Raw genomic sequence first — 20,505 nt, forward strand, 5'->3', positions numbered from 1 at the left:
TGTTTTTTTATCTTTTTCTGTTTATATTCGAACCTGTACGCAAAACTGAAACACCGATAGTTACCCAAAAAAAAAAAAATATATATATATATATATATATTGTAAACTGGCCAACTTGAACGACCAGAAAGAGAAAGATTCAAAGATATAGGTAGTAATTAAACAACATAGGCCCTTTTTCTGATTAACCAATCTCATGCCTCTATTATTCTGAAATATAGCAAATAGTTAATTCCATTGTGGTACTTTCAACTTTCATATTTTATCTTTTTTAACTCTCCATATTTTTTCAGGTTTTGAAACTATATACACGAATTAAACATTGCACCTAAATGACAAATGTCTTTAATAATTGCTTTGACCTTCCACACGAAACTTCAGTGTGCCACTCCATGTCCTTCTGAATAACAGAGCACCAGATGTGCTTCTAACAAAATATGATATTAATATTTTCTTTGAAAAAAAACAATCAAATTTTTTAAATGTTATATATATATATATATATATTTCCCAAAAAGTGTACGAAAATGTGCAATTAGTCAAATAATTTTTGTCCCACAAATGTTTGTATGAGTATCAATTTCCTGACATGAGAAAAAAAACAAAAAAAAAAATCAAAATTTCCATTAGAACTTTTTGAATTTCAGAAATCTTTTAAGAGCTGTTTATATTTGAGCTTTCCACCGAATTATTGAATAAATGTCCTCGTTCGTACTAAAATCCAAGATGCTATATTCTCACTATATATCAAAAAAATAAATAAATAAATAAAGATGCTCTATTCTCACTAGTACGTACTAACCTATATAACATTTCTAAATTATGAATTCGCTTGTAGGAATTTTTTGAATGGAAATTATAATAATTATTTATTTATTTATTTAGTTGTCACATTATTTAAAAAATTTGGAATATTTATTTCTAAAATTAAAAAAAAAAGTATTTTGGTGAAAGGTTACGACTTCAAAGTAGAAAAATACCTATTGGTAGAAATCAAACGACATTTAACATTTTTATATATTTTGAAATATTCAATTTTTTTCATACTAGATGCAAACTCTTCTATAAATAATTTTGATTTCTACTATTGAGATATGGATAGAGAAAAAAATACATTTTTTTCCTTCTTCTTCATTCATACATCTAGCATTAATAAAAAAAAGTATCCATAAAATTCTTCATTATTTCTATAGATTTAAAATACTACTATTTTTATATGGTAATTATTATAGCATGAGAGACATTAGTCATCTACTAAATCGCTGAGAACTAATGCAAAACAAAAATTGTCTTGAAGTCAAAAGAATCAAATTCTTACTTCTTCTTATATATGTATTTGGTGTTTATATGATTTTGCAGTAGTAGAATCTTGTTTGAATAATATTGCCACCTCAATAATTTTTTTTTCTTTTTTTTTTTTATTTTTTTTTTTCCTTTTTGTGTGTGTGTGTGTGAGCCAATTTATTTGTGTCTCTTAATCAGAAAACACAAGTAAAATGACCATGACAAGCATGACTAGCTAAACTATTTTCATAGCAATAAAAATAAATAAATAAGGGACTGGCTAAACTATTTTGACATCTTCTACTAGAAAACAATTTTGAGAAATTCTAGTTGCAATGCAAAATTATCTCTATACAGTCATTAAAAATTTATATTCTTATAATATCCCTAATTCCTATTAAATATTTTTTTATTTTTAGTTTTTAAAAATCAAAACTTTCTATCTGTTATAACTTTTTTGTTTTTTATGTAAGGACTTGAGTATTGAACCCAAGCTGCTGGGTGAACTTGGCCTTGTGAATCAGATGCTCAGCGATTGCTCCTTTGGAGCCCCACTCTTGATGCACTTGGAATCGAGGAGGCTTCTAAGATGAGCCGACTGGAAACTGTCTTATGATGATGTGGAATTGAAAACTTGACTGAGGATGGTCTTCTGGAAAACTTATGAAGGAAACGGGTTGCTGCAGTGGGTTGTGAGAAGAAGAAGAAGAAGAAGAAGAAGAAGAAGAGGCAGAGAAGCAGCGCAAGGGAACGAGGAGGGTCGCCAATAATAAAGAGAAAGACAGAGGTTCGGTTACCACTGAATGTTTGCAGTGAAATGACCAGAAAACTTCATGGTTCATGGTGGTCTGACATTGATATCTTTCTGGGTGGCGTATCGTTTAAGAGAAGAAAAAAGATATTAAAAATCAATTGTAAAAAAAATGGAGAAATTGAACGAGGACATTTTAGTAATTTAAATTTTTATAAAACTGTATAAAGTATGTTAAAGAACCTCTCAACTCTTTTATCCCAAATCATTTTTTTTTTTTTCTTGGATACTGTTAACAACCACAAATGAATCACTTACTCTAACTCCCCTATAAAAGCCTGTTTGAATGCAAATAGCCCAATTTATCAAATTACAAATCTCTCCACGTAAAAAGGGTGGTTAATTTATGGAAAGCCCAAAAAGCCTTATCACCGGAAGAACCAAAATCTACCTTTTTCATATTCATATGAAAATCTACCTCCTTCCAAAATCCTCCAGCATTCGGACCATTGCCTCAAGGCATATAAAGCATTTCTAATTTCTCTATTGGTGATATTTACGAAAAAGATTTGAGCGCAATGTAATGCTCCTTTACAAGCCCTCCATATAAAAACTTTTATTTTATTGGGGACTTGCAATTTCCATCTACTTTTTCCACCATATATGCTCGTCTGTCTATCACCTTTTTAAGTTGTTTTTATTTTTATTTTTTAGATTTTGGTAATAGTGCATAACAATTTTAATTTCCACTTAATGCCCTCAACATAGTCTTTCTTTCACCTACTTCAAAAAAGAAAAAACTTATCATTCTCGTAAACTATAAAAACTCCATAAATTTATTTAGTACCCAAATTCTACAGATTAAAAAAATCGAAATTCTCATAAACCTCAAAAGTTTTCCGTGTGTTTGTGGGAACAAAATCTTACAAGAGATAGGAGCTGAAGTGAAGAGAACAAGAAGTATAATATATATATATATATATATATATATTTTTTTGGTAAATTAAAAAGTAGAAAATATTTTATGCTTGATTCTGAATTCTTAACGTTCGTAGTATCTACTAAAATGACGAATACAATTATACAACAAGCTCTGTATGTTAATCATTAAATTTCTTCATTAAATTTCTTTTTTACTTTTTCTCTCGCTTTCTCTCTCTCTCTCTCATGCACCGTTTCCATTCTCTGTTGCAAGACAAAGACAGAAGCCTCCCCTGGTCCCACAAACTTCACAATCTGATTTGAGCCAATGACCCCTCTCCCCCTCCATTACAAACATCCAAATCCTGATCGTACCCTCCCTCATTCTCTCTATCTAACCCACTTTTTGACGGTGTGGGCCCACTTGCTCTTGAGCACTTCCTGTTTACTCCATTGTAACGCTTTACTGACTCCAAAGGAAACCAATTTAATTCATGCACCATCCTCTCTCACGCGCCACCACACGCGCCGCCGTATTCCTCCCATTTGGCAGCTTCTTATTGTGATGCATTATGTACTTTCCCAATATATCCATCGCACCTCCGCTTATCTTACAACATGGCCCCACGGCCACGGCGGAGCAGAACAAAGAAGCGCGTGCGCTAAATGTCATTTTCGATAAGTTAACGCGCGTCAGACAGAAAATTAAAAAAGAAAAAGAAAAAGAAAAAGAAAATCAGCAACTTGTTGCCGGAGTAATTGCCGGAGACAAATAAACCTGGCTCTGAATCACTGTCTTTCCGATTTTGAAGCCCGGGACGACCGTAAAACCTACGCGAAGCTCGATATCGGCGTTGGCATCGTTGAGCTCACCGGAAGAGAAGAGCGTTGCTTCTTGGCTCACACACTCCATGTAAACCTCTGAAAACCTGCAGTCTTTCCTCACCTGAAAAATGGTGACCTCTTCGCCGAACGAGAACGCCAAGCAGTGAAGGAGCCAAACGCGCTTCGACATCTCAGCGAACGCTGTGAAGAATGGAGTTTCCGGATAGCCGGTACCAGAGCTCACCACCTTCCTCACGTTCAAATTGCCGAAAATAGAGCATTCCATCTTCGCGTGCACCAGGTGGAGGTACTTGTTCTTCGTGAATTTGCCCACGGACGAGTTGGGATTCTGAGTTAGGTATTGTTTCGGACTCACCGATCTCAGCTTCTTGAACTTGTCGAAGAAGAGTCGGTTATCGACGTTGTGGTTTTGCTTCTGTTGATCGTCAGAAAGCGTGAAGCTCGGATGGTTGAAGCCTTCGAACATTGTCTTCGACACGAACGACTCGAAAGCGTAGGACCGATGACTGGGCTTAGCAAACACGGCGTCGGGCTCGATGAACTGGATGGCGGAATCAAGATCCCAACGAGCCGATTCCATTTCGCGGATCATCAATTTCACGAAGCTCCTGATGGATCTCAAAGTGTGCTGCAGGAACTGAACGAAATGGGTTGGGCTGAGCATCGAAAGCCGAAGATTGTCCAACATGGGCAGAGGCCCACTTTCGTTTAGTTTCTTCTCCATCGATTTATTGAACGAAATGGAATCATCGAGCTGTTTCTTGAGCGAAGAGATGTCCGAATCCTTGTGATCGACCTCGGCCTCGAGCTTCTTGATGGTGATTTCGTACGTCTTCATCAAGCTCTGTTGCTCCTGAATCTCCGCCAGCATCAGAGTCACTTGTGGGGAAAGATCCAATTCTTTCTTCAAGAAACTTCTTTTCAATTCCGAGATCGCTTTCAGCTCATCGACCACGGACTGGTCAGCGACCTGAATGGCTTCGCCGTTATAAGGATTCTGCGCCATTTGGAGCTCTGCATAAGCAGCTTTGATGGCAGTAACTCCAGCAAATAGCTTGGCGACCACAGCTTCAAGTACAGCTCTGTTCCGGCCTTTGAGTTCGTCGTTCTTGTGGTCGAAATGCTTGAGCTTATCAGAATCGTCTTCCTTGACTTTAGCTTGGGAAGCGAGTATGCAAATGCCATTGTTGGAGGCGATTCTCGTGGCTGTTCGGAGGTTGATTACCTTCTGAAAAGTCCGCGCTAGCTTGCTCTTGCTGTTCAGAGCTGATTTGGGTCTGACTGTATCCATCTAACGGAGTTTAAAAAAAAAAAAAAAAAAATCAGATGAAAATGAATAGACGTGGACTCGTCCGGGACATGAACGCAGAGTGAGAAAATTGGGCGAATTTGTCAAGGAAAAATAACAAAGGTGTTTGGGAGAGAGAAGAAAAAGGAATTGAAAGCGAGAGAGAGAGAGAGAGAGAGAAAGAGGACAAATGGGAAAGCAAAGCGCAAAGTTTGACTAATCGGAATGGAGCCGGAGATGGAGGGTTTGGAAAAGTGCGGATTTTTTAAAGCGCGGGAAAAAAGAAAAAGACGGAAAACAGAGAGATTGCTGCAGATTGCTTCTCCATGACAACGTACCGCGAGCAGAGGTTCTTTTCTGTAGAGGTGCTATCCAACAAATATTTTTATTAATAATAATATTCTTTTTTTTTTTTTTAGGGAGTAAAAATAAATAAATGGTAAATTGGAAAAAAAAAAAATTAAAAAGTGGTGGTACACAGAGAGATGTTAATGGAGTGTGAGTGATGACTACCATCTAATCAAGGACCCTACCTACTACTACGTCCATTGGACTGCCAGAAGTTTGGTCTTTGACTCTGGTACTGCATAATTAACGACCTTTGATCCATGGCCTAAGAATATATACCTATTACATATATATTGTACAATTAATTTAAATTTAATTCCCATTGATCGAATAATGTACGGTAATTTATATAAAATAATTAATTTCGGTACGGTAATAAACGAAGATTTATAAATATGTCAAATTGTCACGTGACTTACCAGTTACAATATATTTATATATTGAGAAAATGAAGAACAACTTTTTTAAATAGATGGTATTTCTTCGAGATAATTTCAATAGAATATTACATTTTTATTACTTTTGACTAATGGTCTGCCTGCAAATACCAATTTTGTTATTACAAGTTTACTTCTGCAGTTACTAATGTCACATATTAAGTAAAACTTTATTCAAAAAGTAAAGATTTATGAATAGAAGATTGCAAATGTATTAATAAACTTATAAAGCATTTTTGAATTAGTTAGCACACAGTTATGTGAAAATTACCAAAGAAAGAAAAAGCAGTACTAAAAATTAACAATGTTAACCCCATATGATGATGTGCAGCTCATCTTCATGTGAAGCTGTATGACACAAAAACATCCAAATACATACCGTCTCATTTATTTCATTGTCCATAAATAGCAACCACTGCCAAGGTCAGCTCTGCTCTGCTCTGCTCTGCTCTCTCTGGCTCTCCTCTGCCTCATCCAATTCACCGGAAAAAGAAAAAAAAAAAAAAATTGATTTGGGTTTTGGAGGTTTCTTTCTCCACCGAACCCAGTTGCTGCAATAAACAAGGAACCCCCCCACCCCCAAAACAAAAATCATCATATTTATCGTCGTTACCTTTCTGTATTAACAAATTTCACAAAACATAATTAGTTTACAAGTTTTTTATTTTTTTTAATTATTTTTATGGAGATACTTTTGCAATGCCTTTATATATTTATAAATATTTATACAATGCATTGCCAAAAACAAAAATATATTTAACTCTTTTTTAATTATTATTTAAATAGCTGCCTTTTATGTTAATTATCAAAATGCAGTCAGTAGTCCGAAACTTGAGAAATATTAGTAGAACCTAAATAATAATTTTAAAAAAGAGGTTTGCATCTTTATTTATTCAATCTATTTCTTTTTGTTTTAATTTTCTTCGAAAATTTCAAATAAGGTTTGCTAGCTTTTCTTTTTTAAGTCGAATTAAAACACTTCACCCATCTGAGCTTTTCTTTTTCTTTTTTTTTTTTATTTTAAATTCTTTCGATTCATTTATTATTCTTTTTTTATAATAATATTTCTTTTCGCAATTGATCCACTTATTTTCAAAGTGGGACCGCAGAGCCGAAAGAAGATGCTGATGTATGTAAAATGTGTAAGTAATGCGGTATCAATGTCACACCTTGTCTTTACAATTTACTGTCTTTACTGATTTATACGTTTTCAAAAAGTATATAATTGTAGGAATAAGTCTTTTTGTGGATCAAACTCAACGTCTACCTTTTCTTTTTTCTTTTATTGTTTTCTTTTTGTCTAGTAGTTTAAGATTCCATAAAACAAATATATATTGACTGCTTGGATAATGATATTGTTTACAAATAATAACAAATATTTATAAATTTGTGGTAATTTTAATATTTTGAAAAGTTATATTTTACATTAATATACTAATCAAAAAATAAATAAAGGTAGGAGTTGGATTCTTAATAAGAAATTCTTTTTCAAGTTGATGTTTCAATATATCCATGCTACATTATTTGTATTATGTACGTGGCATTATCTGTATGTATATAAAATAAAATGATGTGAATGTGTGTAGACTTGCTTGAAATTAGAGTTTGAAATATATTAGATTATTTTGATTCATGGTGCATGCTTTGTGTTCTTGAGTAGCAATGAATTAAGGGGACCAACGTGGTTTCATCTTGTGAAACAAATAGGCCTTATAATTAATTATGGTTATCAAATTGTTGCCTCAAATATTACCTTTTCATCAAGCCCCACAATTATCTATATTATTAAAAAAATAATAAATAAATAAAAAAGAGAAAAAAGAAAAAGCCTCACAATTATTAAAATGGACACACCTACGTCGGAAAAAAAATGGTCTATAAAAGACAATTTGTGGTGTTTGATATCATTAGCGGACAGTAGGACAAACAAATGTCTATTTATCAAAAAATAAAAATAATGACAAAACAAATGTCTAAAATCAAGGTGGTCCTATAAAACCCAACCCTACCTTATTTGGCATATATCATTTAGATGTGACCCATATTAAACCAATCACCAACAAGAAAATTTTTTTTTTTTAATCTTTTCGATAAAAGCGACATAATTATTACTAAATTAAAATTAATTAATCTCTTTTTATTTACCCGAGCGTTTAACTTTCAAGCCATTGGCAGAGTTTTAGTTCTTAGTTTGATTAAATATGTTTATTTTTAATTAGGTTGTAGAACAAAATAATATTATCTAAAAATATAAATTAATTTATGGCTTCAAAAGTACGGAATTATATATATTTATATAATCACTTTTTTTTTTTTGTGCAATAATATATGAGCACTCTTAAAATGACAACATATTATACATATATACATACATAAATACATATAATATATCATATTCTACTCAATTTTGACACATGAAAAATGGCATTATCTTTTCCTTAATTTCAATAACTTCCATTTCCACATTGTTTTATATACATGGTCATTTTTTACTGGGAAATACTTAGAATGTTATATTGCTGATAGCCCATCAATTACATGTAATTCATAGTTGGATTATATGTAATTGATTAAGTTGTTGAGCAATATAACATATCCAACATCATATAATAAGACATTTTCTTATATATTTATATAATTTTGTAAAATAAACTGCATATCCACATTACAAATAGATATATCCAATCAATTATATATATATAAATATATACAATCCATTGATTATATTCATCGAATCATATATATATATATATATATGGATTATGTAACTTATCATATAGCTAGTAGGTTATATGACATCGTCAATGCCAAAATTATAGTTAATCTACTACGTTTTACATATAATCGGATAGCAAATTACATATAATGGGAGATGCAAACGTTTGCTAACATAAAGACGTGTTTTATTGCAAAATATTGTATATGTTTATATATATAAATGCAGATCTAAGATGGAAGATTTAACTGCTTGTCAGGCCCCTCGAGGTGTGGGATACTTCATCAATTTTGTATACCTGTAGTGGGTATTATCGATTTGTGTTTGATTGTTTAACTAATATTCGTAACATAATTTTACCCACATGAATTTGAAGTGAATACGCATATATAACACAAAAATAGCATATATTATCAGAAGTACTTGGTGAAAAAATTAGCATTGTTTGTTTTATGCATTTTAACAATTACAATATTATTACTAATTGTTTTTATTCAAAATAAAAAAGAAAAAAGGGAAATAATAAAGAAAAAACTGCTGGTCAGACCTAACATTCAGAATGTTGGTTAGAAACCATGATATAGATGGACATTGATGGTGAAGGAAGGTATGGTGCATTTAGATGGGATAGTGAAGCTTCGTTAAGGGTCTGTCCAAGTTATTGTAAGAATAAATAATTTTCTCATATCTTATATCTAATTCCGATACATTTAACCTAAAAAGTAAAAACCTTTGCATGGCGGACAACGTTTGCTTGTTTCCCGATCCATTTATCATTCGCAAAATAAATTAAAATATGCTCTCTTTTTTTTTTTTTTTTTCCTTTTCTTTTTCATCTTTTTTGGCATGCAAACTTAAATGCACATGAGTTTTTGGGACCCAATTGTTAGTTGAGTTGTTGTTATCTCTACTACTTATTTCTTCCCAATTATTTCTCTTCAACTTCAATTTTGTCAACACAATATATTAATCCCCAAATATGGCATCGTATTCTTATCGAATCGATTTGGTAAATATTAAACTAATATCTTTTATCACATCCATTAAATAAAGTAGGTCTATATTAAAAAAATAATAATAACAATAATGATAAAGTAGGTCTCTTTTTATCCATCTCAAAAGATAAATAAAATAAACAAAGAAAATAAAATAATAATAATAGCTAGCTAGGGTGTAAGGAAAAGATAAATGGTATACTTTTATCTCCAATATTGTAGATAAAAAATAATTTTGATTTTATCTACAGAATGTTAATCTACTGTGAGAGCTTGATGGAGAATAAAATGAAAATTTGTTTAAGGAATATATATAAAAAAAAAAATAATTATGATGAGAAGACGGCCATTGGAAGAAACTGGAACCGCTGATCATGATTTACATTAGTTACAATAATTATGTTCTCCAATTCATGATTTCTACCCTACCCATTACGTTACGTCTATGTCTCATGCTAATTAAATTAATGTCTTCTCTATTTTTTTTATTTTTATTTTTTTTTAGTATTTTTTGTCTTTAAACTATATATGCAATGCTAGCATTTACGATGTATAATGTATATACATATATTATATATGCTTAAGTTGATTCGTATTGTTGAGACTTTGCACCCCGATATTTCGCAGTCGTGGAAACGAAGCATTATTATTATTATTTTAAAAAAAAAGCTCCTCCAAACTAATTATACCTTCTCTTTTTCTTTTTCGTTGTTTTTTTTTTTAACCTTTTTTATTTATATATATATATATATATATTAAATGTTAGGTTAACTCAAGTGACGAGTACCAATTATTAGTAGTGGCCTACACAATTTTTCTTTTTTGGCTTCCAGGATACACAAAGATTCTGCAGAAGACTGGATTTTAACTCTGTACCTGTATGGAATACATTCCCTACCATAAGTTATATCAACATTTATTTTTGTATTTTCCTTTGAAGTTGCATTAGCTGGTATTTCTTCCATATTATATATATTTCTCGGTATATATATGATAATAAATAGGGATGGAGTTTTTCTCTTTTACATGAAACTATAAATAATACTTCAGCAGTACACATATTAATTTGAATTAAGTTTTACACAAAAAATATAAATAATAAAAGGTAGAAGAAGAAGGATTAAAAGAGGAAGCATTAAAATTTACCTCCTCATATTTCAATTTTGTTTCTACATGACTCATATCTCAATTTTGGTTAATTGAACCCCATTTAGTAGTCAAGAATAGTATTCACTGCTAATTACCCATGATATTTCTTTAAAACTAATTGATATTTTTAACCTTATTTAGTGAAATAACCATTCAATCTAAGAGTAATACTACAAAAGTTTGTTTGCAAGTTATTTATCAAATATATACGTGTTATTAATTAATTTGTTAACATAACAATATAATATATATGGATAAGTCAATTTTAAAAAAAAATTTTAAAAATATAAATGATTAAATATAAATCAATCAAATAATAATATATATATATATATAATATACACTTAGTAGATAAGTTGATAGTTGATGAATTAGATAGTATCTCTACTATTATTCTTAATACAAGATGTCATAATTTTTTCACTAATAAATGATGGTAAATTTAATTAAATTTGTTAAAAGTTACATTACTCTTATCTAAAAACTATAACAAACGAACTGTCTAAAATCTAAATAAGAGAAAATTTATCAGAACTTTTACACAGTTGGTTACTGGGATCAACAAATAAATATAAAATTGGGATGGTTATATATTTTGAACATACTTATATATCCATTAAATTGAATTAATGTTAAGTGCAACGAGAATAAAAAAAATATCATCCCCAGTCAACATCTAACATCCATCGTGTCGCTGCTTTTTCAAAATTTGCTTGTCTCCCCACTTGAATGGAACAGTAAACTATTTAGCTTCCTGCGTCTTGTTACCAGCAGCAATCGTGCATGATTGGATTAGTATTTAATATTTAGTTTGTCATTTTATTTTCATCAGTTAACCCATTTAATTTAAATTTTATATAATTAATTAAACATATTATGACCTTTATGAACAAATTCATCAGCATCTTTATTATGCTTTTCTTGGATTAATTAGAATATAAGAATGCAAAGATTTTGAAATTCTTAGTCATTAATTTTAAAACGTATATATACATATATATCCTGTAAAGAATTGCAAAGAGAACACCTTTTGAGGCGGTGAAATAATATCAAATACAAAGTGAAATCATTTCGATTGTGAATTATTTTTCTGAAAAAGAAAAATCTCTTTTTCAACTCTATACTTCACATGAATTGGGAAAAAAGATAAAAAAAAATTGTAATGTCTAATCACACAGAGGGAGAACCTGATAAGGGCACCAAAAAATTTCAAAGTGGAATTGAACGGAGAGCCGAAAGAAATGGGTATTCCAAGCCCAAGTGGGACAAATTGTAGGGCCTCCTTCACTGCCCTCCATTCCCAATTGCCATTTGAAAGAGAAGATATACAGTGCTATTCACTATTTTCCATTTCAAAAAATAAATACATAAATAAATATTTATGCTAACACTGCTCTGCTACACTAGTGTTTTAGTCTATTTTCCCATCGGCTTTTCAGGCTCAGCTAACAACAAAATATCTCATCTATATAAATAAATGAAATGCAATGGTCATGAAGAAGTGGATAGGTAGGTCTCTGACATTCTCTAACTGTAGGGCCCAGTGGGCGGCGTAGTGTCTCTTTAGTGGCCTAAAATGCTCTGAAGTTCATGTCCTATTTCTTCCTACCGTTTGTAATTGGTTTTGTTCACTGTAACTCGCAAGCTATAAGTTGTTTTTCATCACGTTTTAAATCACCCCTCCATCTTCTTCTTATTTGTCTTTTTCCTCAATTAAGAGGAAATATTGCTTCTTTCTGGCTCATTTATTTGTACGGTTATGAATAGGTGTACCATCTAAATTTGTTAATTTTGATAACTAAAACCTTCGAAAATTTATGTGCTTTATACTTTGATATAATGCTTTAAATTATACGTAGGAGCCAAAGTTTTGAGCTAATATGCACATAAATAAAGCCAAAAAAGCAAGTAATTAAAGTTGCAATTAGTGGAATCAGTCAAAGATTTGAACCATCAATTATAGGACACACAATGATTACCAAGTCTCTAAACCCAGTTAGACCATATCGGCTAAAGAACTTTAAAGGCAATAGGATAACTACCTTAGATATCTTTTGGGGTTATGATGGGCAATTGTGCAGTATATTATTTGAAAGCTCATTTCTGTCTGTATCATAAACTGTCATGTTCTAATTTTGTTGGAGATAACAGATTTCTTTTGGATTTGTTTATCTGAAAGTTTCCTTGGTGAGAATACAATGTTAAAGCGCAATTAGAAATGCCTGGCCCTTAGGATCTGTTCTTTTATCGTGGGTGGTTTGAGTAAAAAACTGTTCATTTTATTTAAACTAGCCGGTTAAATTTGCATAGTTGATCAAAGAGATTACACTTTAAATTCTGAAAAATATAGGATTGGACAAGGTTCAACATAATAAATTACAAAATCTTCTGGTCCAGCAAGAAGTAAGAAAATGTAAGAAATAGTTGAGAAAAGAGGGTTTTAATTTTTCCAACATGTATCATTTAGAAGAAGACATACTGAGAAAACTCTAGGGAATTGAAGAGATCTAAAAATGACATTGAAAAATACAAGTTCAAAAATAGTAGTAGGCAAAAAAGTATGTATTGCATTCTCCATGGATGGAAAGAATATGTCATGCTAAATAAAACTCGCTGCAAATAATGATGAGACGACAGGACACTCTAAACTGCACTGTGGTACAGGGCCGGCTTAAGGCATAGGCCACTAAGCCCCATGCCTAGGGCCCTCATTTCCTTGAGGCCCTCAAAATAAAAAAATCCATATATATAATATATACATATATTAAATAGAACATAACTATTAATTAATTTTAAAAGTATACAAATTTTGACTTAAAAAAATTAAATTATTTCTAATTAATTATTTGTTTTTAAATGAATTTTAATTGATTATTTATTGTAATAATCATTTTTAATTATTTTTATTTTAAAAAAATAATATTAATTAAGTTCAATTAAATATTTTGTATTCTATAATTAATTATATTTTAATAATAATAAAAAAAGCATGTTAAATATTCTTCTCATTTATGTACTTTTTCTTATTTTTTTATGTATTTTTTCTCATCTTATCCATTTATTTTCATCTTTTATCATTCACTTATTTTTTATATTTATTTAATTTTGGTATTCAACCTATATCATTTGCAATTTTAATGCAAATGACTTTAAAATAAAAGGTAAGATTGTAAGCGACAATTTATTTTAATGGATTTGTATTGTTCATTCTCATAATAGTTTTAATTTTTATTTTTTTTATGAATTCATAATTTTAATTATTTACTAATTGTTCTAATTGTTTGTAAAAAAGTAGACTTTATATCCCTTTAGTTTTTGCTTTTACATTTTTTTTATATCTTAATTCAAATAAATTAATTAGATTTATTTTGAGAATTAAAACTTTAAAAAAATTAAATTATTTTCCCTATGTATAGATTTATTATTTTTTGTTAGTGCAGCTTTAATGAAAAAAAAAGTTTTTCAAAATTGAAATTAACAAAAGCTTATTTATGTTCGATTATATCTCAAAAAGATTAAATAATTAATAATTTTATTAATTGAAAAATATTTATTATCAAATTTTAAATATAAAAATTTAATTAGTAATTTTACATTTAAATATATATATATATATATATATATAGATTTTATATCAAAAAATCAATTTTATAAAAATAATATTTAATTATGATCCTAAATATTTTGTTTGGCCTAGGACCTCAAAAATTGTTGAGACGGCCCTGCTGTGGTACTGCAGTTGAGCAGCAGTCACGGTAGAGGATTCTATCACACCAAGCTGGAATGGGCTTCTTTTCATCAAATTCATACCTTACATTTAAACAATTTAAAAGAATTGAAATACTTATCAAATCATCATGAGAAACAATTCTTTCCATGATGTTAGCCACAATAGCTTTACAGCCCTTGAGATTTTTGATACTCCTATTCAGCTCCACCCTCTTCGATGCCACTTATAGCAATTCCTCCATCACCTTTCAATGCCACCAACATGCAGTGCCACAGACTCTTTTATCATCTCCATTTCCGACTCCTTATTCACCAAATTCCTTTTATTTAGTTGCAGATGCAATGCCATACATTCCACAAACCTCCTCAATACAGTCTTCCAATATGCAATCATCCTCATCCTCAAATCAAAAGCCTGAGATATAAGATGCCTATAATGCCTCAGACCTCCAACTTCTATCTCCCTAAGACGCTCTACCTTTATGGCACCGGTCCTATTTTCTTAAATCATAGTGTGCAATCTTCGAAAGACCTTCAATCTTCACCAGGGGGATCTTGGCTCATTTACGAGTTCATGCATGAACAAATCCTTTTGATCCCTTAGCTTATTCGATTCATATATATATTCTGGATTGCAAGTATAATCTGTCAATATCTCCCTTATTTGGAAAGCTTTTAGCCTGACAACTATTAATAGTGGGCGAGGAGCTGAATTTGAAGGTATTGTCATTGCTTTGTTCCACCTATTGTTAACTAGGCAAGACAAAGTTCATTCTCTCCGAGAGGCATTCTACAGGCAGAACATTCCAAATGTGACTAACTTGCTGGCTACTTTCTTAGTCTTCCTAATTGTCATCTACTTGCAAGGTGTCCGTGTGGTTTGGCCTGTTAGATCGAAGAATGCCCGTTGACAGCAGGGCTCATATATCCAATTAAACTTTTCTACACTTCCAACATGCCAATCATTCTCCATTCTGCTCTTATTACTAATCTTTATTTTATTTTATTTCCCAGGTACATGAGTTATTAAAATCACTAGAAAGATTAAAGAATTGAAACAACCTCTTTGTTGAGAATTTCTTATATGGTTTGTTTTTGTACAATTGCTTTTGAAGGGGTATAGTGGAAATTTCTTGGTGAATCTGTTGGGTGTATGGAAGGAATCTGAATATTCAGGCCATTCTATTCCAATAGGTGCCTTGCTTACCATGTTACTGCCCCAGCAAGGAGATGCTGCATAAAGTTTTAGAAAGCAAGAAGTAATGATTCTTATTTTTCTTGTTCAATTTGTTTCTTATTGCAGCCTAGTTGATATGGTAGCCAATCCCTTCCATGCTCTCTTTCATGTATTGTTTATGCTATCTGCTTCTGCACTCTTCTCGAAAACTTGGATTGAAGTTTCTGGCTCCTCTACAAGAGATGTAGCCAAACAGTTGAAGGTAGTTTTATTATCACTATTGGTTTCATAGTCATTACTCATCACTCATCTCTATGGGTGGTTTTTATGTGTGTTTCATATGCATTGCTTGATACTGTATGAGCAACAAATGGTCACGCCTAGACATCAATGGCCAAATTTATAGAGGGAACTTAATCACTATATTCCTACTGCGGCTGCATTTGGTGGGATGTGCACTAGTGCTCTCACAGTGCTGGCAGATTTCAAGGGAGCAATTGGCTCAGGAACTGGTATTTTGCTCGATGTTACAATCACATATCAGTACTTCATGACATGTGAGAAGGAGAAAGCCAGTGAACTTGGTGTATTTGGGCTCTAACACCTAGGCATTTGATGAACTTCCTTCGATAATATCTGAAAGATATGGTTAAATTTTACATAGTTAACATATCAAGGAAGAAATTTATTCATTTTCGGGTCTTCTTATGTAAATTGTATTTAAGGTTTTTAGCGTCTATCAATATGCTTAAAACCCTAGTATATTCGCATTTAGCATTAGTAAGACAAAAATGAGAGTGAAATTATTTTTGCTAGATCTTGCTAGATTAAAACAAGATTTTGGATTGCAGGCATTTATTCTGGAGTGCAGATATAATCTATATATCTGTCAATGTCTCCATTTACACAATCTCCATCATTCATTTGTTGTACCTTTATCATCTTGGCTATCATTTGTATATAAACTTGCAATTAATTGCATGAGTTCCAGGAACATAAGCACAGTTAAATCCCAAATAAATAAATAAAGAAAATCAAACAAAACCCGCCCGCAAAAATACCTCTTATAGGGTCAACTCTCTATCTGTTTCTAAAAGGTTCACCAATTCAATATCGTGACAGAACCAAAAATAACTGACTCCAACTCCAATGGTGAGCTGTAACAGAAAATCATCTAACGATGGGTCGTAACAGAATCTCTTTCAGTAATAATCACAAACACCTTGTTTACTTCTATCTACTCAATGCAGTACACCATATCCTTTCCTCTGTTCTTGAGAAACCCCTGAATTCCTTATATCTCTGTTTTTCAGGCCAACTCTTTCTCTCTTTTCCTCTCTCCCTCCCTCCTTCTCTCTCTAATATCACAAACCCAATCTCGTAACAGAAATAAAAATAATCAACTCCCAACATCAACAATGAACTGAACAAAGAACCAACTCATTGGCTAACATTCACAAACACCTTCTTTGCTTCTAGCTACTGAACGCACTGCACTATACCCCTTCCTCTGTTCTTTCACAAACCCAACCGCATTTGCTCATATAACCAGAAACCTGTTCTTTTTTCTTCTTTGCCTTTCTTTTATCCATTCATCTGGAACTTCTTGATTGAAACCCAAGGCCCCATGTAAATCCAAAGCTTTTTCAGTGTTATTTCTTTCTTTATTCCTTTCATTTGGAATGTTAGGTTCTTCTTGATTGAAACCCAGAACCCACATTGAAACCCATTGTTATTTTCTGTACCATTAAGGATGGGGTCAACTGAGTTAGGCTTAGAGAACTGGTGAGATTATGGAGCTCAGTAGTCTGGTCATGTGCAGCACTTTTAAGCAAAATCAAGATTGAGAGCCGCCATCGAACAATTGGAGAAAGACAAGGTTTCGAGTGAAAAACTCATCTTCAAGCTCAAAGATGGGCGATTGCTCCCAACTCCACTTCCTTCGAGTGTGGGTTCCACAATGGTGATGCGAAGCATTTGTCAGCGCATCATCCAACTCGCTGTTCGGCTTTGTGAAATCCTCATCAAGCTTGCCTTCTTCATGCTCGAGCGGTAAGAACTGCACCCAAGTTTCAATAGCTTACAATTTTTCTTTAATAATCTTTCAAATCTCGATTTCTTCTGTCACTCGTGGGTCGCTAGCATTATCCAAAAGCTGCTGTATCATTAAAAGAATCGCCTGCTTGAACAATATAGCAGCTTTTGGATCATACTAACAACCCATGAATGACAGAAGAAATCGAGATTTGAAAGATTATTCAGGAAAGATTGTAACCTGTCGAACCTTGAGTGCAGTTCTTGCCACTCGAGCATGAAGAAGGTAAGCTTGATGAGGATTTCACAAAGCCGAACAGCAAGTTGATCATGCACCGACTAACGCTTCACATCACCATTGTGGAACCCGCACTCGAAGGAAATGGAGATGGGAGCAATCGCCCATCTTTGAGCTCGGAGATGAGTTTTTTGATAGGAACCTTGTAACACCCCGTCTCGAAATGCATAGAAAATTTCTAAAATTTGACCAAGGTTGATCGGGTTTGACCGTCGTTGACTAAGAAGGGATCAAATGTTGACTTTTTACTTTCGGTGGAATTTCACAATAATCGAGGTACCGTTAAAAAGTAAACGTTAGCACGAGTTCATATACTAGTAGCACACCGAAAACGGAGCTACGGTTGGAAAGTTATGAGCAAAACAAGTTGAGGTCCAAATTGTCCAAGAGTTGCCAGAGTTGATTTTTTGCTCATGCAAAGTTGAGCTTTGAATCATGCATGGTTGTGAAGTACTCGTCGATACGAGTTCATAGACTAGCGGTATGTCCGATTTGGACATGTGGTTTGAAAGTTATGGATATGCAAAATTTTCCGAACATTGTAATATTTTAATATATTTTGACTTGAGTGAATAGTATATGCCATGTGTCGTATTTTCAGCCAATCCCATGAGTAAACAGTGTCACCCACGGGTGGCTTTTATTTTGGCCAAAACACATGTGGGCCGGAAAGGGAAGAGAGAGAAAGAGGCGAGGAGAGAGAGAGAGCGAGGAGAGACCACCACCACTGGCCACCACCGTTGACCGCCATCTGGTCATTTTCCACCTACACGCGCCACCCTAGCTTGAATCCCACCTGAAAATTGGCTGACCAGCCAAAAATCACGGCCAGATCGTTGGCGATGAGCCTAGATCAGGGCATTTTTCGACAAGTGGTCGATTTCCTTCTCCCGCCAATATCTCCCAAACCAGACCTCCGTTTGCCTCACTGCCGGTCCTGTTGAGTTACCCATCACCAGATCTACCACTTCACCAAGTTTCACGACCAGTGGTCACCGGACGTGCCGCCGGCGGTGGTGGATTCCGGTGAGTTTCCGATCACCCCACCTATCCTTCCCCACTAAATTCAATCTCCTTGAACCCAAATCCGGTGTCCACTTTCCTCAATTCTTAACGGATTGTGAGAATCGAGGGTCTAAAATCCAAGAGCTTTCTGACGAGATTCCGGCCACCTCGGATCCGATCTCCGAGAGGTAAGACCAGATTCGTAATCCTCGTTTTACAAGCTTCGATTCGGTATATTACTCATAAATTTTGGTTGTCATTTGTGTTAAACCCCCCGGTTACTGGGTATTATTTACCTAAATAAAATATTAATTTATTTGACCCTGTGTAATATTGTTGTTTTAGGAGCATGTGTGAGCCGTAGAATTAATCCTATGGAGGATCTTGGTTGGATTGCGTGCTCGATGTGAGTGACCCACCTTCAAATTAATTTCGGGAATAAAATTTGTGAATAATTTGTATTAATTGAATATTTGAAATTGATATTCTATGTGATAAATATTTAGTAGATTTATATTTGGAAATTTGATGCTTAATTGAGTGAAACAAAATATTTATATATTAAGAAATATTTTGATCTAAAGAATTTTATAAAATTGAAATTGAAATTATTAATTATTAAATTAATTTGTTGGAATATTTCATAATTGAATATTTCAAAAATATGTTTATGTGTTCAATATTATGAGAATTTATATCTAGAATTGTATTGCCAATTTATAATGTTTTTAATATATGTTTTGGTGCCAAAAGAATATATTTGGGAATTTAAAGAAATTGTGGTTTTGATTTATTTTAATTATTACTATGGTTATTATTCAATTATTGTGCACAATTATATGAATTAATTATATATGGAATTTATATGGTTTTCATATTACTGATTTAAATTGATTTTTGAGAATTCGAGAAAAATATGGATTTAAATTATTATGCTTTAAAAATATTTATGCATTAAAATATTAATGGCTTGACCTTATGCCATTGAAAAATTTGTATATTCAAATTGATGGATTTGAACTTGATGGATTTTAAAGTGATGGATTTATGATGAGGATTAAAGAAAAAATGTGGGAATGTGAGTTTGAAAAATGGTATAATTCCCATGGTGAATTTTGAAAAAAATTGCGTATTTTAATAATAAATTTGGTTATTTGTTTAGACGCATTCATACAGTACTGGTGTTCTGTACTATGTATGTGGATGAGCGCGCAAGTTATAATGTTTCCCGTGAGTTGCCATCGAATCAAGGGCAGACAAGTTTAATATTGGCCATAAACTGCCCCCCTCCATGGCCTGGATGACGATTTAAGCAGCAGCATTGTCGGGACGCCGAAGCGACCGTATGCAAGTTTCTCTCTTTAACCTCCCGCCAGATGGTACTCGGGACGCTGGGTATCATAGGACATCACTGGTATATAATGTGGTGCGTCAAGTATTGTTTCTCAGATATAAATTTCAAATTCTAAAGTTTTAAAGTCGTATTTGAATTAAATGTATTTAACTTGTTTTATCACCTATTTACAA

General features: G+C 32.5%; 1 protein-coding gene and 1 pseudogene across 2 annotated transcripts; one reads left to right on the top strand and one right to left on the bottom strand.

Moving 5' to 3' along the window:
• Positions 1-2,907: 2,907 nt before the first annotated feature.
• Positions 2,908-6,272, bottom strand: LOC107412207 (protein GRAVITROPIC IN THE LIGHT 1). 2 transcript variants are annotated; one of them, XM_048469239.2, is made up of 3 exons: positions 6,255-6,272; positions 3,735-5,093; positions 2,908-3,618 (listed from the first exon to the last, which is right to left on the bottom strand). In XM_048469239.2, exons 2-3 carry the CDS (start codon positions 5,091-5,093, stop codon positions 3,568-3,570), a joined length of 1,410 nt encoding a protein of 469 aa, XP_048325196.2. In that variant the 5' UTR covers positions 6,255-6,272; the 3' UTR covers positions 2,908-3,567. The 2 variants fall into 2 exon arrangements, with proteins under 2 accessions (XP_048325196.2, XP_060671189.1); XM_060815206.1 differs by having other exon boundaries at positions 2,910-5,093.
• An 8,836-nt stretch (positions 6,273-15,108) lies between these two features.
• On the top strand, positions 15,109-16,242 carry LOC107412152 (uncharacterized; annotated as a pseudogene).
• The last annotated feature ends 4,263 nt before the right edge of the window (positions 16,243-20,505 follow it).

The sequence above is a fragment of the Ziziphus jujuba genome, chromosome 1 (genome assembly GCF_031755915.1).
Source record: "Ziziphus jujuba cultivar Dongzao chromosome 1, ASM3175591v1".
NCBI classification, from domain to species: Eukaryota; Viridiplantae; Streptophyta; class Magnoliopsida; order Rosales; family Rhamnaceae; genus Ziziphus; species Ziziphus jujuba.